This window comes from Scyliorhinus torazame, chromosome 6 (genome assembly GCF_047496885.1).
Source record: "Scyliorhinus torazame isolate Kashiwa2021f chromosome 6, sScyTor2.1, whole genome shotgun sequence".
Classification (NCBI taxonomy): Eukaryota; Metazoa; Chordata; class Chondrichthyes; order Carcharhiniformes; family Scyliorhinidae; genus Scyliorhinus; species Scyliorhinus torazame.
Window position 1 is genome coordinate 42,652,781 of NC_092712.1, and position 16,758 is coordinate 42,669,538.

At 49.6% G+C, this 16,758-nt stretch overlaps 1 protein-coding gene across 1 annotated transcript in view; it reads right to left on the minus strand.

The window, feature by feature from the left end:
- LOC140424765 (obscurin-like) overlaps positions 1-16,758 on the minus strand; it is a 1,044,598-nt gene that overhangs the window by 27,283 nt on the left and 1,000,557 nt on the right. The window contains 3 exon segments of the mRNA XM_072508149.1: positions 10,785-11,008; positions 13,055-13,294; positions 15,618-15,696. Coding sequence (XP_072364250.1) covers positions 10,785-11,008; positions 13,055-13,294; positions 15,618-15,696 — 543 coding nt within the window.

Consider the following 16,758-nt stretch of genomic DNA (forward strand, 5'->3'; position numbering starts at 1 on the left):
ATATTGTTTCAGGAAACCCTCCTGCACACACTGTACAAAAAACGACCCATCTATTGTACTCGAACTATATCTTTTCCAGTCAATATTTGGAAAGTTAAAGTCTCCCATAATAACTACCCTGTTACTTTCGCTCATATCCAGAATCATCTTCGCCATCCTTTCCTCTACATCCCTAGAACTATTAGGAGGCCTATAAAAAACTCCCAACAGGGTGACCTCTCCTTTCCTGTTTCTAACTTCAGCCCATACTACCTCGGAAGAAGAGTCCCCATCTAGCATCCTCTCCACCACCGTAATACTGCTCTTGACTAGCAGCGCCACACCTCCCCCTCTTTTGCCTCCTTCTCTGAGCTTACTAAAACACCTAAACCCCGGAACCTGCAACATCCATTCCTGTCCCTGCTCTATCCATGTCTCCGAAATGGCCACAACATCGAAGTCCCAGGTACCAACCCACGCTGCCAGTTCCCCTACCTTGTTTCGTATACTCCTGGCATTGAAGTAGACACACTTCAAACCACCTACCTGAACGCTGGCCCCCTCCTGCGACGTCAAATCTGTGCTCCTGACCTCTATACTCTCATTCTCCCTTACCCTAAAACTACAATCCAGGTTCCCATGCCCCTGCTGCATTAGTTTAAACCCCCCCAAAGAGCACTAACAAATCTCCCCCCCAGGATATTTGTGCCCCTCAGGTTCAGATGTAGACCATCCTGTCTGTAGAGGTCCCACCTTCCCCAGAAAGAGCCCCAGTTATCCAAAAATCTGAAACCCTCCCGCCTGCACCATCCCTGTAGCCACGTGTTTAAATGCTCTCTCTCCCTATTCCTCATCTCACTATCACGTGGCACGGGCAACAACCCAGAGATAACAACTCTGTTTGTTCTAGTTCTGAGCTTCCATCCTAGCTCCCTGAAAGCCTGCCTGACATCCTTGTCCCCTTTCCTACCTATGTCGTTGGTGCCAATGTGGACCACGACTTGGGGCTGCTCCCCCTCCCCCCTAAGGACCCGGAAAACACGATCCGAGACATCACGTACCCTTGCACCTGGGAGGCAACATACCAAACGTGAGTCTCTCACGCTCCCACAAAATCTCCTATCTGTGCCCCTGACTATAGAGTCCCCAATTACTAATGCTCTGCTCCTCTCCCCCCTTCCCTTCTGAGCAACAGGGACAGACTCCGTGCCAGAGGCTCGTACCCCATGGCTTACCCCTGGTAAGTCGTCCCCCCCACAAGTATCCAAAGCGGTATACTTGTTTCTCAGGGGAACGACCGCAGGGGTACCCTGCGCTGACTGTTTTTTCCCAGTCCCTCTTACGGTTACCCACCTATCTCCAATCTTTGGTGTAACTAATTCCCTGAAGCTGCTATCTATGACCCCTTCTGCCTCCCGAATGATCCGAAGTTCTTCCAACTCCAGCTCCAGTTCCCTAACTCGGTCTTGGAGGAGCTGGAGATGGCAGCACTTCCTGCAGGTAAAATCAGCAGGGACACTAACTGCATCCCTCACCTCAAACATCCTGCAGGAGGAATATTGCACTCCCTTCCCTGCCATTCCTCTAACTTTCTACCAAGATCTGGCTAACAACTAAATTAAATTTTTATAAAAAATAATAATAATATAATAAAAATATGGTACTTACCTCACACCAATGGGTTTTATTATTAGGTTAGAGGAGGAGGGCGGGTGGGAGACACTACACGTGTAGTGTCTCGGGTTTCCTCTCCACCAGAATTTATTGGTGAGGGTCTTCCCAGACGTCCGCGGGTCGACTTCCTGTTCCCGCCTAAAAAACTAATTTAAAAAAAAAAAGAAAAATTCTCAGCTCCCGCTGAAATTGACTAACCAGCTGCTCTCACGCCGCCGAAATCGACTGGCCTGTCCCTGCAAAGAGAAGTGCTTTTAAAGGTTGACTTACCTCCCAGCAACCTCCTTCCGCAATGCTCCCGCTGAAACTGACTAACCAGCTGCTCTCACGCCGCCGAAATCGACTGGCCTGCCGATCCACCTGTGGCACAATGGCCGGGCTCACACAGTTGCGGGTGGACGCGTGTCTATTGCAGGCCATGGAGGATGATGACAACCCGTCCTGCGATGAGCTCCTGGCTCCACATCGTTGGACTATGTCTGACCCATGGCCACAGTACCACCATCCACCCGGACCATACCTGCATGCGGCTGTGACACTGCAGCGCACTGTCCCGTCCTCTCCCCGGGGGGATGTTGATGGCGGCCCAGGGGGAAGGGGGCAGACTCACCTGGGGCTGAGGTAAGACCACCCCTCACACACACACTTGCGCTCAATGTACATGACACCCCCGTATGCTTTGGACTGAGCACAAAGGCAGCTTTTGTAGGTGTAACATTGACTTTAATAACCAAAGGAGTTCATGCACGTGCCCTAGCCCCTAAAACTCATCTGTGCCCTGCACCCGTGCCAACTTACTCAGTGTCTAATTGTTTGGCCTTACGGGCCCTTTGACTACGTCTACGTGGTTCCCCAGACGGTACAGCAGAACTGGAGGTGGACTCCTGTGATTCCTGCCCTCTGACACAGGATCCCTTTGGCGGCCGTTTCCTGGGGCGTCCTGGCCTAGATGTGCCAGGCTGCGGCCCGGGCGACTGGGATGGCGAGCTGCCAGCCTGTCCTGCCCGTTGCCCACCCAATGCACCTGGGACGGAAGGGGGGGGAGTCCGAGGTGTCGCGGTGTTCCGGGACCTCCCCTACAGGGGGAGCCGGGACGGGCCACACCACCTCCTCCTCCCTCGGGGTGCCCGATGGCCCCCAGGCTTCTACATGGGTGGGGGATGCGAACGGACTGGCCATCCGACACCCCCCCGACATCTGGCGCTGCCAGTCCTGGAGGCCCGTGCTGGTATCGACAGGGGTCTGCAGGTTTGCAGCCATGGTTCCCAGGGGGTTGGCAAACCCTGTCTGTGACTGTGCGACGCCGGCTCGCACATGGCCACTGGCGCCGATGCCCTCAGCGATGGCCTGCAGAGACTGGGCCATGGCCTGCAGAGACTGGGCTATGGCCTGCTGAGACTGGGCCATGGCCTGCTGAGACTGGGCCATGGCCTGCTGAGACTGGGCCATGGCCTGCTGAGACTGGGCCAAGGCCTGCAGAGACTGGGCCATGGCCTGCAGAGACTGGGCTATGGCCTGCAGAGACTGGGTCATGGCGTTGAGCGCCTCTGCCATCTGGCGCTGGCACTGGCTCATGACCTCCTGTGAGAGGGCAGCCATGTCCTGGGCCACAGACGCCGCCTGCACGGAAAGCCCCAGGCCTTGCAAACCGTTCCCCATGTCTGACACCGTCGCACCCATTGCCTCCACCGCGGACGCCACCCTTGCGGTGTCGGCCTGGGTGGCACGCATGACCGGCACCACTTCCAGCTCCTGGACGCGGGTGGACTCCTCCACCAGCGACTGCAGCCGCCGCAAGCCGGCCGTCACCCTCTTCGCTCGTCTCCGGGTCGGTGGTTGCATCGGACCTATGGGTGGGTGTGGTAACTCCAGGAACCCGGGATCCACCTGGGCGGCAGATGTTCGCTTGGGCTGGGCTGTCCTCTGATCGCCCGGCCCCTCTGCTGCTCCTACCTCCACCTGCTGTACCGGGACGGCTGTGTTGTGCGCACCAGTGAGTGTACCAGACGCCTCCTCACTAAAGTGCCCAACCGAGGTGAGTGTTTCTGCGATGGTGGAGGGTGTTGGTGACAGCAGTGGCGTTGTGTCGTGCTCTTTGTCCCACTCTGAGTCCATGGCACTTTGGGGTGGGGGTTCGTCTCCACCCATCCACTCTGTGTCACTGTCCGGTATTTCGTCTTCCTGGGTAGTGCTGTCCCGGGTAGGGGTGTCCTGGGTAGTGCTGTCCCAGGTAGGGGTGTCCTGGATAGTGGTGTCCTGGGTAGTGGTGACCTGTGTAGTGGTGTCCTGGGTCGTGGTGTCCTGGGTAGTGGTGTCCTGGGTAGTGGTGTCCTGGCTCGGCTGTGACGGGGGCCTGTGGCTGACCCCCTCGTCGCTGGGTGGCACACGCCTGCGTCGTCGCACCCGCATGTGACGGGGGCATCGTCTCCCTGTTGCTCCAGGTCTCTCCGTCTCCCGTGGTGTGCGAGGGGCATCCTGTGGGCGTCGCATGCCGGAGGGTCCGGGTCTCTCCGTCTCCCGTGGCCTCCGAGGGGCATCCTGCGGGCGTCGCATGCCGGAGGGTGCGGGTCTCTCCGTCTCCCGTGGTGTGCAAGGGGCATCCTGCGGGCGTCGCATGCCGGAGGGTCCGGGTCTCTCCGTCTCCCGTGGTGTGCGAGGGGCATCCTGCGGGCGTCACATGCCGGAGGGTCCGGGTCTCTCCGTCACCCGTGGCCTCCGAGGGGCATCCTGCGGGCGGTCTGCATCTGCGAGGATGGGTGCCTCGACGTTTGCTCCTGCGATACACAATGAAGCATGCATGGTTAGACACGCAGGCAGTGATCAGGTGATATGGGGGAGGGGGGATATGGGGACGGGCTGTCGGTGGCTCACTTGCTAGTACGCCCCCGACCTCTGCATCAGCAACCTCCCGGTCGTCAGGTCCGCCAGCCAGTTCCAGGGCCCTTTCCTCGTGTTCGGTCAGTGGCCTCTCATCAGCGGGGCCTCCTCCAGTCCTCACATGCTCCCTGGTGTTGTGTGCGCGCTTCTCCTGTGGGGGGGGGGGGGGTGGTGGCAGGGGTAAAAGGCAACACTGTTAGGCAGGTATATGAATGCACTTGGGGATATGGGGGAGGGGGGATATGGGGGAGGGGGGATATGGGGGAGTGGGGGATATGGGGGAGTGGGGATATGGGGGATATGGGGGAGTGGGGGATATGGTGGAGGGGGGATATGGGGGAGGAGGGATATGGGGGAGGGGGGATATGGGGGAGGGGGGATATGGGGGAGGGGGGGATATGGGGAGGGGGGATATGGGGGAGGGGGGGGATATGGGGGAGGGGGGATATGGGGGGGGGGGGGATATGGGGAGGCTCACCCTGCCTGCTCTGACGTGGTGTCAGGGCCGCAGCGGTGACGGCCTCTGCCACTTCCCTCCACAGACGCCGGCTGTGGCGTGGGGCAACTCTGCGGCCGTGCCCGGGATACAGGGCCTCCCTCCTCTGCTCCACTGCGTCCAGGAGCGCCTCCACATCCCCTGACTGGGACCTCGGGGCTGAGCGGCGGCCGGCCATCCGGTCGGGTGTTCCGGTCGGGTGGGGGGAGCCTTATGAGCCGTCACGTCGTGCGGCGCGTATGACGCTGCACGGCGTGAACCACGTACGCAAGCGCGGATCCCGTCACGTCGATGCTAGCCCATTTCGGGCCGGAGACTTTGCAACGATTTTTCCGGCGTGACGCAAGTCAGATTTGCGCCGTTTTTTGCGCCGGTCGGCGGACTTTGCGCCGATAACGGAGAATTTCGCCCCTGATTTAGGGAGTCAGGAGGTGAATTACTTTGCAGAATTCTGAACTGACTTTCCCTTGTAGCCACAGTATTATATGGCCGATCCAGTTCAGTTTCTGGTCAATAGTGACTCCCAGGAATGTTGGTGGTGGGGTGATTCAGCTACAGTAATCAATATCAAGGGGAGATGGCTGGGTTCTCTCTTGTTGGAGATGATCATTGCCTGAGACTTTGTGGTGTGAATGTAACTTGCTTTTTATCATCCCAGGCCTGAATGCTATCTAGGACCAGTTGCATGCGGGTATGGACTGCTTTAGTATCAAAGGAGTCATGAATGGTGCTCAACAGTGAACTTCTCACCTAATGACAAAGGGAAAGTCAGAGGTTTGCTGATGAGCACCATTTCCTGAATGTCCCAGGAAATCACTGCAGGAGTTCCTCAGGGTAGTGTCCTAGGGCCAACCATCTTCAGCTGCTTCATCAATGACCTTCCTTCCACCATAAGGTCAGAAATGGGAATGGTTGTGGATGACTGTACAATATCCAGCACCATTCTCGACTCCTCAGATACTATAAGACCATAAGACATAGGAGCGGAAGTAAGGCCATTCGGCCCATCGAGTCCACTCCACCATTCAATCATGGCTGATTTCAACTCCATTTACCCGCTCTCTCTCCATAGCCCTTAATTCCTCGAGAAATCAAGAATTTATCAACTTCTGTCTTAAAGACACTCAACGTCCCGGCCTCCACCGCCCTCTGTGGCAATGAATTCCACAGACCCACCACTCTCTGGCTGAAGAAATTTCTCCTCATCTCTGTTCTAAAGTGACTCCCTTTTATTCTAAGGCTGTGCCCCCGGGTCCTAGTCTCCCCTGCTAATGGAAACAACTTCCCTACATCCACCCTATCTGAGCCATTCATTATCTTGTACGTTTCTATTAGATCTCCCCTCAACCTCCTAAACTCCAAGGAATATAATCCCAGGATCCTCAGACGTTCATCGTATGTTAGGCCTACCATTCCTGGGATCATCCGTGTGAATTTCCGCTGGACCCGCTCCAGTGCCAGTATGTCCTTCCTGAGGTGTGGGGCCCAAAATTGCTCACAGCATTCTAAATGGGGTCTAACTAATGCTTTATAAAGCTTCAGAAGTACATCCCTGCTTTTATATTCCAAGCCTCTTGAGATAAATGACAACATTGCATTTGCTTTCTTAATTACGGACTCAACCTGCAAGTTTACCTTTAGAGAATCCTGGACTAGGACGCCCAAGTCCCTTTGCACTTCAGCATTATGAATTGTCACCGTTTAGAAAATAGTCCATGCCTCTATTCTTTTTTCCAAAGTGCAAGACCTCGCACTTGCTCACGTTGAATTTCATCAGCCATTTCTTGGACCACTCTCCTAAACTGTCCAAATCTTTCTGCAGCCTGCCCACCTCCTCCAGACTACCTGCCCCTCCACCTATCTTTGTATCATCGGCAAACTTAGCCAGAATGCCCCCAGTCCCGTCATCTAAATCGTTAATATATAAAGAGAACAGCTGTGGCCCCAACACTGAACCCTGCGGGACACCACTCGTCACCGGTTGCCATTCCGAAAAAGAACCTTTTATCCCAACTCTCTGCCTTCTGCCTGACAGCCAATCGTCAATCCATGTTAGTACCTTGCCTCGAATATCATGGGCCCTTATTTTACTCAGCAGTCTCCCGTGAGGCACCTTATCAAAGGTCTTTTGGAAGTCAAGATAGATAACATCCATTGGCTCTCCTTGGTCTAACCTATTTGTTATCTCTTCAAAGAACTCTAACAGGTTTGTCAGGCACGACCTCCCCTTACTAAATCCATGCTGACTTGTCCTAATCCGACCCTGCACTTCCAAGAATTTAGAAATCCCATCCTTAACAATGGATTCTAGAATCTTGCCAACAACCGAGGTTAGGCCATTTGGCCTATAATTTTCCATCTTTTTCCTTGTTCCCTTCTTGAACAGGGGGGTTACAACAGCGATTTTCCAATCCTCTGGGACTTTCCCTGACTCCAGTGACTTTTGAAAGATCATAACTAACGCCTCCACTATTTCTTCAGCTATCTCCTTTAGAACTCTAGGATGTAGCCCATCTGGGCCCGGAGATTTATCAATTTTTAGACCTCTTAGTTTCTCTAGCACTTTCTCCTTTGTGATGGCTACCATATTCAACTCTGCCCCCCGACTCTCCTGCATTGTTGGGATATTACTCATGTCTTCTACTGTGAAGACTGACGCAAAGTACTTATTTAGTTCCTCAGCTATTTCCTTGTCTCCCATCACTAGATTACCAGCGTCATTTTGGAGCGGCCCAATGTCTACTTTTGCCTCCCGTTTGTTTTTAATGTATTTAAAGAAACTTTTACTATCATTCCTAATGTTACTGGCTAGCCTACCTTCATAATTGATCCTCTCTTTCCTTATTTCTCTCTTTGTTGTCCTCTGTTTGTTTTTGTAGCCTTCCCAATCTTCTGACTTCCCACTACTCTTTGCCACATCATAGGCTTTCTCTTTTGCTTTGATGCATTCCCTAACTTCCTTTGTCAGCCATGGCTGCCTAATCCCCCCTCTGATAACCTTTCTTTTTTTTGGGATGAATCTCTGTACTGTGTCCTCAATTACTCCCAGAAACTCCTGCCCTTGCTGTTCTCCTGTCTTTCCCACGAGGCTCTGCTCCCAGTCGATTTTCGTCAGTTCCTCCCTCATGCCCCTGTAGTTACCTTTATTTAACTGTAACACCTTTACATCTGATTCTACCTTCTTTCTTTCAAATTGGAGATTGAATCCTACCATATTATGATCACTGCCTCCTAAGTGTTCCCTTACTTTAAGATCTTTAATCAAGTCTGGCTCATTGCATAATATTAAGTCCAGAATGGCCTGTTCCCTCGTAGGCTCCATCACAAGCTGTTCCAAAAAGCCCTCCTGTAAACATTCAATGAATTCCCTTTCCTTGGGTCCACTGGCAGCATTATTTACCCAGTCCACCTGCATATTGAAGTCCCCCATGATCACTGTGACCTTGCCTTTCTGACATGCACTTTCTATTTCGTGGTGCATTTGTGCCCCTGGTCCAGACCACTGTTAGGAGGCCTGTACATAACTCCCATTATGGTTTTTTTGCCTTTGTGGTTCCTCAACTCTACCCACACAGACTCCACATCATCTGACCCTATGTCATTTAGTGCTATTGATTTAATTTCATTCCTAATTAACAAGGCAACCCCGCCCCCTCTGCCCACCTCTCTGTCTTTTCGATAGGTTGTGAATCCCTGGATGTTTAAATGCCAGTCCTGAACCCCCTGCAACCACGTCTCTGTGATGCCTACCACATCATACCTGCCAGTCACAATCTGGGCCACAAGCTCATCTACCTTATTCCGGACACTGCGCATTTAAATATAGCACCTTTAATTCTCTATTGGCCGTCCCTTTTTGTTTTCTTAGTGTGGTGGACCTTGGTTTACTGAGCCTTTCCATACACTGTGTCATATTTTGTGGGATGGGGCCTATCGTAAGCTCTCCTGAGTTTTGTCTTTTCGTGCTTTTTTGTATTCCTAAGCAGCTACGCTTCCCACTGATTACTTCACCTCTTCGTTCCCTGACTTTCCCTTCCGCCCCAATCTCTAGTTTAAAGTCCTATTGACCATCCTATTTACTCTTTTCGCCAGAACACTGGTCCCAGCTCGGTTCAGGTGGAGACAATCCCAACGGTATAGGTACCCCCCTGTCCCAAAACTGATGCCAGTGTCCCATGAAAAGGAACCCCTCTTTCCCACACCACTCTTTCAGCCACATGTTAACTTCCCTTATTCTTGCCTCCCTATGCCAATTTGCACGTGGCTCGAGCAGTAATACGGAGATTATGACCCTTCGAGGACCTATTTTTTAATTTGAATCCTAGCTCTTTATAATCTCTAAACAGGCCCTCTTTTCTTGACTTGTCTATGTTGTTGGTACCGACATGGACCACAACAACTGGATCCTCCCCCTCCCTCTCCAGTATCCTTTCAAGCTGGTCAGAGATGTCCTGCACCCTAGCACCGGGCAGGCAACATACCATGCGGGACTCTTTATCCTGCTCACAAAGGATACTATCTATCCCCCTGATAATAGAATCCCCTACAACTACAACTTGCCTATTTACTCCCTCCCCTTGAATGGCCTGCTGAACCATGGTGCCTTGGTCAGCTGACTCATCCTTCCTGCAGCCCTGTTCGCCATCCACATAGGGAGCAAGTGCCTCATACCTGTTGGACAGGGTCAAGGGCTGAGGCTCCTGAGTTCCTGACTGCTGGTTCCCTTTACCTGCCTGACTTGCAGTCACACCCTGCTGTCCCTGGCCACTGGCAGGATTTAAACTACTTACTCTTACTGAAGTTGGAATAGCTGGAAAAGTTAAGACAATCCCTTTTTTAAAATCCCCTGACAGTTGGAGAAGTAAGGTCATAAGACAGGCCAACGCTTTGTATGTTTTAAGCAACTGAGGACAAGCAGCTAATGGAGAAGATCCAAATGGGATCCCACCTGTCTATTTTTCCCTCAACCTACTTGATAACTTTGAGGCCTGTTTACTGACTGCGATCATCCAGGGACACCCTGCTGTAGACATAGATTTCTTAAAAGAATCTAAACTAGCACTACCGTCTCCCGAGTAACAACCAACACAGTTGTCTCCATTCTTCAATTGGAAGCACCAAGACTATTGAATTGAGTCTCAACCCAGCCGAGTCACCAAACCACACACTGTAGCCTCTTTTACTTGTTTTAATGAATTCTAATTTGGCTAACCTATCCTTGAGCATTTAGTAATCTGTCCTTGTGTGTGTGTCTGTGTGAACTTTGAGTGCATGCATGTGCAAATTTGGTCCCTATTTTATTATTTTAATTAAATCAGTTTAAGTATAATAAAGTTAAACTTTTTTTGTTTAACGCATGACAAAACCTGTCCTATTGATTCTTTTAAGATCAGAGCACGTAAACAGTTAAGTACCCACTGAATTGTAAACAAACAAGCAACCTGTTGTGATCAAACCAGGAAGGACAAAGAGGTGACCCCTCGTCATCAGCTCGTAATACAACACTGCTGATTTTCTCTAGTTCTGAGAAAGGTCATTGACCTGAAGCTTTGGCTCTGTTTCTCTCTCCACAGATGCTGCTTGGTCTGCTGAGTCTTTGCAGCATTTTCTGTCTTTCAGCTTTCCAGCATCGGTAGCATGCTGTTTTTTGATTAGTGATTGCACTTCACTGGCTGTAATGTGCTTCGGGAATTCCTGGCTGCCATATAAACATACGTATTTCCTTATAACAGTCAAATAAACTAAAAGCAACACTCACCCATATTCTCCACAAAGTCTCTGCACTTTTCCACCAGCACAGGACGGCCAGGCATGAGGACCACAGCATTGCCGAAATCCAGCAGCTTCAATACATTGTGCTCCACAATGATCATGTTCTCGGATTTCAGATCAAGATGGAGAGTATGATTGAGATGGAGATATTCAACAGCACTAAGCATTTGCGTCAGCAACTCCACCACATGGTGCTCAGTGTAAGATGACCTACAATGGAAAGCAAACACCACGTTACACTTTGGTACAAATTCTCTGTGATTGTGTGGCAGTGTAAACAGCTTTCTTCAATTATACATTTCAAAATAAAAGGACATGCATTTCTGTGAGGGTCTCCTGATTTCATAACCAGAAGGAAAATAATTGCAGAGATATAGAGAAAGAGTGGGACTAGCCAGACTACTTTCCAAAAGAGCTGGTGTAGACTCCACGGACCAAATGCTGTTCTGTATTCTATAATTTCACAGAACCCCACCCCCACACCCCAGTATTATTCTGTGATCAGCTAAAATCCAACCAAGTACAATTTACCTCCAATGTTTCTGCCATATTTATCGCAGGATATCAGGAGAACCCAGTGGAAATTCTCCAATATAGTGCAGGTTTCCGCAGAGATAAAAGGTGGAGAAGTAAGTAACGGCACACTGAAAGTAACAAATCTAGATCAGATCTTGTCACACCGTGAAGAGAGAGGCAGAAAAATTGTGATAACCAAAATTAACTTTGACTTCAAGGTGAAAGATGTTTGTCCTGGGAAATACATCACCTTTCTACATCAGATGCTCCTTGTCAGGAACCTGTTCGGAGATGGGGCTACCTAAACTATTCTTGCTTCATTCTAGATTGTGTCTCAATGATAGCAAAGTCCCTTGCATAGTTACAGGGTGAGATTCTCCCTTTCCTGATGCCAATTTCGTAATCAGCGATCGGGCGGAGAATCCATTTTTATGACCGAATCGTGGGCGGCGCCTGTTTTACGCAGGTTGCCCATGCTATGCCCCCTCCAAAACGGCGCCACTGTGGCGCGCGCCACAGGCCGTTGGGACGGCCTCAGGGCGTACCTGAAGGCCCTCCTACGATGCTCTGCCCCTGATGAGCCGAGTTCACGACGGCGTGGTCCCAGACGTGTGGGAACCCGGCATGGCGGCTGCGGACTGTGTCCAGCGTCGCCACATTCGGGCGGGAGCCGTGCTGCTGGCCGGGAGGTGGGATTCGGCGAGGGTTGTGGAGACTGGTGGAGGGTGGCCAGGGGATGGCGAGGGTGTGTCCAGGGGGGCACTATCTGGCAGCTCGGGTCCACGCATGGCCAGCACCATCTTGCATGGCGCAACCGCTGCAGGTCATCGCCGCGCGCATGCGCGGCCACGGACCCAGCAATTCTCCGCCCATTTAATTCATGGAGGCCGGGTGTTATATGTGGCGCGGCTGCCAGCCCTTCACGGGTTGGAGGATCGGTGCTGGGACGGCGCCGATGTTTCCCACGTAAAACGCCACTCATTCTCTGGACATAGCCTCAAAATCGAAGAATTCAGGCCACAGTGTTTGGGTTTTGGGGTAGCGGGAAGGAATGGGTTATTTGGAAGTTCACAGTGGCATCTTACCAACTAACTAAATGATTTTACAAAAATAACTACTTGTTTTAAAACTGGGTTAGAAACAAGAGGCAGTAAAAGTGAAAGCTAAAGAGGAAGACATGGGAATGAAAGGCAAAAAATAAAGTGGCTGTATTGTCTCTCAAGATGGGTTTAGTGTAAGGAAAAGTGGTAAAAAAACAAAAAGAAGAGTTCTATATCTGGGTACCTCCTCATGGCAGTCAGAGGGTGTGCTACAAGGACACTCTGAAGGCCTCACTTAGGAGTTTTGATATTGACTTTGAGTCCTGGAAGATGCTCGCCAAGGTTTGCTGTACCTGTCGCAATCAAATAACTTTCCTTTGAAAGTAAGCACAAAGGCAGAAAGAAAAAGCAAGGAGACAAAATCCCGAGCCAGTAACTCGTGTAAAACTCAATCGTCTACAGTATTCTGACCTATTTACAGTAGAACCTTCTGGGTTCAAGTTGGCCTTAACACCTATGTACACTGAATCCCTACCTAACAGCCCAGATGATGGATATGGTCACCTTCGCCTCGGAGGGTAAACACAACTCAGATAACAGCACTTTACACAAAGAAGATGGAAGAAAGTTGGGCCAGTCTAGCCAGGAGCCGAATAAAACTCTCTAAACTGTGATTCACACAGAACAGGTTCGACTTTACCTTTCAGCCAAGTTGTGAAATAGCTCTTTCCCTTCGCAGAGTTCTTGGATCAGGACTAAGTATTTAGGTGTGATGTAAGCACCATGAAGCTGAACAATGTTGTTGTGATGGAGCTTCTTTAGGATTTCATATTCCTTTAACACAAATGGCTTATTCTGTTTCTTGTAAGGAGTGATTTTAGCTGCAAGTGACTTTCTCGAGGAGTTCTCTGTACATTTCTTTATGATGCCGAAGCGCCCTCTTTTAAACAAAATCAAACAATGCATAGAATTAAAGGTAAAATAATGTAATTAATCATATTAACATAAAATGAACTAAAGCTAGGAATAAGTAGAAGAGTTAATAAGTGAAAATGTTATTATGCTTCCAATCTTATCTAATATTACCGTACACGGTTCCCTTTCTCCTTCCGGCATAAACCCCATTAAACTATTTATGGCCGGAAATTTAATCAGTGTCTTAATTGTTCCATTGCTGGATGTGCAGCAGAGGCCGCTCGCATACATAGAATTGGGATTACTGCTGATTCTGTCAAGATTAAGACAGTGCAAGTTGGAGGTAATACCTGGCCAATTACCTTTCGCAGTACATTTGGGCCATCGCCAACTATTCATCCCACCTTTTCCCATTAAACATGTCTCCTGCTTAGTGTTCTTCTCTGTCTCTTGTGAAGCACTTTAAGATGTTTTCTGTACGAGAGATGCTATATAATTGCAAGTTGTGGTTGAGTGCATGCTGAAGTGGTAAAAAGACAGAGTTCAGCAAGAAACACCATCTTTCGGCATAAGGGAGTATTTTTTAAAGGAAGTGTTTCCCCAAACCCTGCTTTTAAGTTTCACTCAATAATTTAGTTCTTTCATTAATTAATTACTAAGGACAAATCTGTTAACAAATAGGGCAGAATTTAATCCAGGCAACAGGAGTCTTGTCTGCCAGCTGGAGAGCCACACATTGCCTACTTTGAGGAAGGCCCACCCTGTCAACAGCAGGCCTTCCTCAGGACCAAGGACCCAAGGGAGGAAATTGCTAGGGCCTTGACAGTAATCTTTATATCCTCATTGGCTACAGGTGAGGTCCCAGAGGACTGGAGAACAGTTAATGTTGTTTCTTTGTTTAAGAAAGGTAGCAAGGATAATCCAGGAAATTACAGGCCGGTGAGCCTTACATCAATGGTAGGGAAACTATAAATCTTTCCCTTTGGCTGTATAGCTCCAGTACATAACATATTGTATCTCAATTTTTATCCTCTGTGCATATTCCTGATTATGTGCTATCTTTTATGTAATTAATTCACCCTATGTTATATGCTCTATTTTAAAGCAATCATGCCTATGCATTATCCTGCACCTCGCACAATCCAGTTATCCACACTTTAAAAAATATATATATTTTATTAAAGTTTTTCGATCAAAAAGAATTTTCCATTTTTACAACTTTGTAACAAAATGTACATTGACCGTTATTTAAACAATATATTAACTAACAACAAGTACAGAAAAAGAAATAGTAACATTTAAAAAATAAATATAATTATAAACAACTAGCATGGAAAAGAACAAAAAAAACCGAAGGACCCACATGTACCCTCCCCTCCCCCCCCCTCCCCTCCCCCCTGGGTTGCTGCTGCTGTCTTTCCTGTTTTCCCTTATCGCTCTGTGAGATAGTCAAGGAACGGTTGCCACCGCCTGGTGAACCCCTGAGCCGAACCTCTTAGTGCGTACTTTATTCGCTCCAATTTTATAAACCCTGCCATGTCGTTTATCCAGGCCTCCATGTCGGGGGGTTTAGCTTCTTTCCACATTAGTAGAATCCTTCGCCGGGCTACTAGGGACGCAAAGGCCAAAACATCGGCCTCTCTCGCCTCCTGCACTCCTGGCTCTTCTGCAACCCCAAATATAGTCAACCCCCAGCTTGGTTCGACCCGGACCCCCACCACCTTTGAGATCACTCTTGCCACACCCACCCAGAACCCATGCAATACCGGACATGACCAAAACATGTGGGTGTGGTTCGCCGGGCTTCCCGCGCACCTCCCGCACCTATCCTCCACTCCAAAAAATCTACTTAGCCTTGCTCCCGTCATATGCGCCCTGTGTAGAACCTTGAATTGGATCAGGCTGAGCCTGGCACACGAGGACGAGGAATTTACCCTACTTAGGGCATCTGCCCACAGCCCCTCCTCAATCTCTTCCCCCAGCTCCTCCTCCCATTTACCCTTTAGCTCCTCTACCATCGTCTCCCTGTATATATCGGACACTTTACCATCACCGACCCATGCCCCCGAGATCACTCTGTCCTGGATCCCCTGCGCCGGGAGCTGCGGAAATTCCCTCACCTGTTGCCTTGCAAATGCCCTCACTTGCATATATCGAAAGGCATTCCCAGGTGGCAACTCGTATTTTTCTACCAGTGCTCCCAGACTCGCGAACGTCCCATCCAGGAACAAGTCCTTCAATTTCACAATTCCTGCTCGTTGCCAAGATTGGAATCCCCCATCTATCCTTCCCGGGACGAACCTGTGGTTGTCAGTTATCCACACTTATGTTAAAGGTAGCTCCTATACCTGTTTATCTCTGTGAAAAATGTGTATGTCTGATGCACTGATGCTAGCTTCTCTCCATGTACACTATGCGACTCTACTTCTAAAAGGAAAGAATAGAGAAAGAAAGGAAAAATAAAATGTAATTAAGGAACATTTCAGAAAAGAAACAAATTAAACTGCCACATTTTTTGAAAGGGAATCAGGAGGCAAACTCTCCACTGGTTAGAGTCATACCTAGCACAAAGGAAGATGGTTTATGGTTGTTGGAGGTAAATCCAACAGTATCAGGACATCACTGAAGGAGTTCCTCAGGGTAGATTCCTAGTCTGTTTCATCAATAACCTTCCCTCCATTGTAAGGTCAGAAGTGAGGATGTTTGCTAATGTTTGCACAATGTTCAGCAGTCGTAACTCAGGTACCGAAGCAGTCCATGTCCAAATGCACCATGTTAGACCTGGACAATATCAAGGCTTTAGGCTCAAGTCCTGGAATAGGACTTAAACACACAACCTTCTGACACAGAGTCAAAAGTCCTATCAACTGAGTCACAACTGACGCTTTGGGTGGAGGCTCATGTGGAATGTAAACATTAGCACAGACCAGTTGGACAGTTTTTTTTGTTGGAGCTATAAATTCTATGCAATTCTGTGGCATTGATGATCTTTTAGTCAAATACTAATATACTGGGCGGAATCTTGAGGCCGCACTTGCCACCCGTGTGATCGGTGGTGAGGGCGGAAAATCTTGCGAGAATCAGGAAACAAGATACTCGCCGGAGAGATAATGTTTCTCTGGCAACGTCATGAATCACACCTCATTTTAATACATTTAAATGCTATTAACGGTTCCCTTGTCAAATGATCTACACTCACTGAATATTCATACCTCGCCGACGTGACATCACACTGGGCAGGGGCAGAGCATAGATTGGGGCGGGTTTGCTGGCGATGAATGTCAGGGAGGGGGGCCGAGACCTCCGTGATGTGGCCTGGGGGCCATTCGGCTGCAACGCTGGTCAGGGTGCCCTTTAAGGAAGGTGCCCTGATTTGTTTCGATCTGGTTCCCGGCTCTAAGAGGCCTCTCCCACCCCGCCAGAGTGACAATGTAAACCATGTCCACTCAATTCCTTTTGGCTCAAGATTCCGTGAGAAAACTGGTTTGT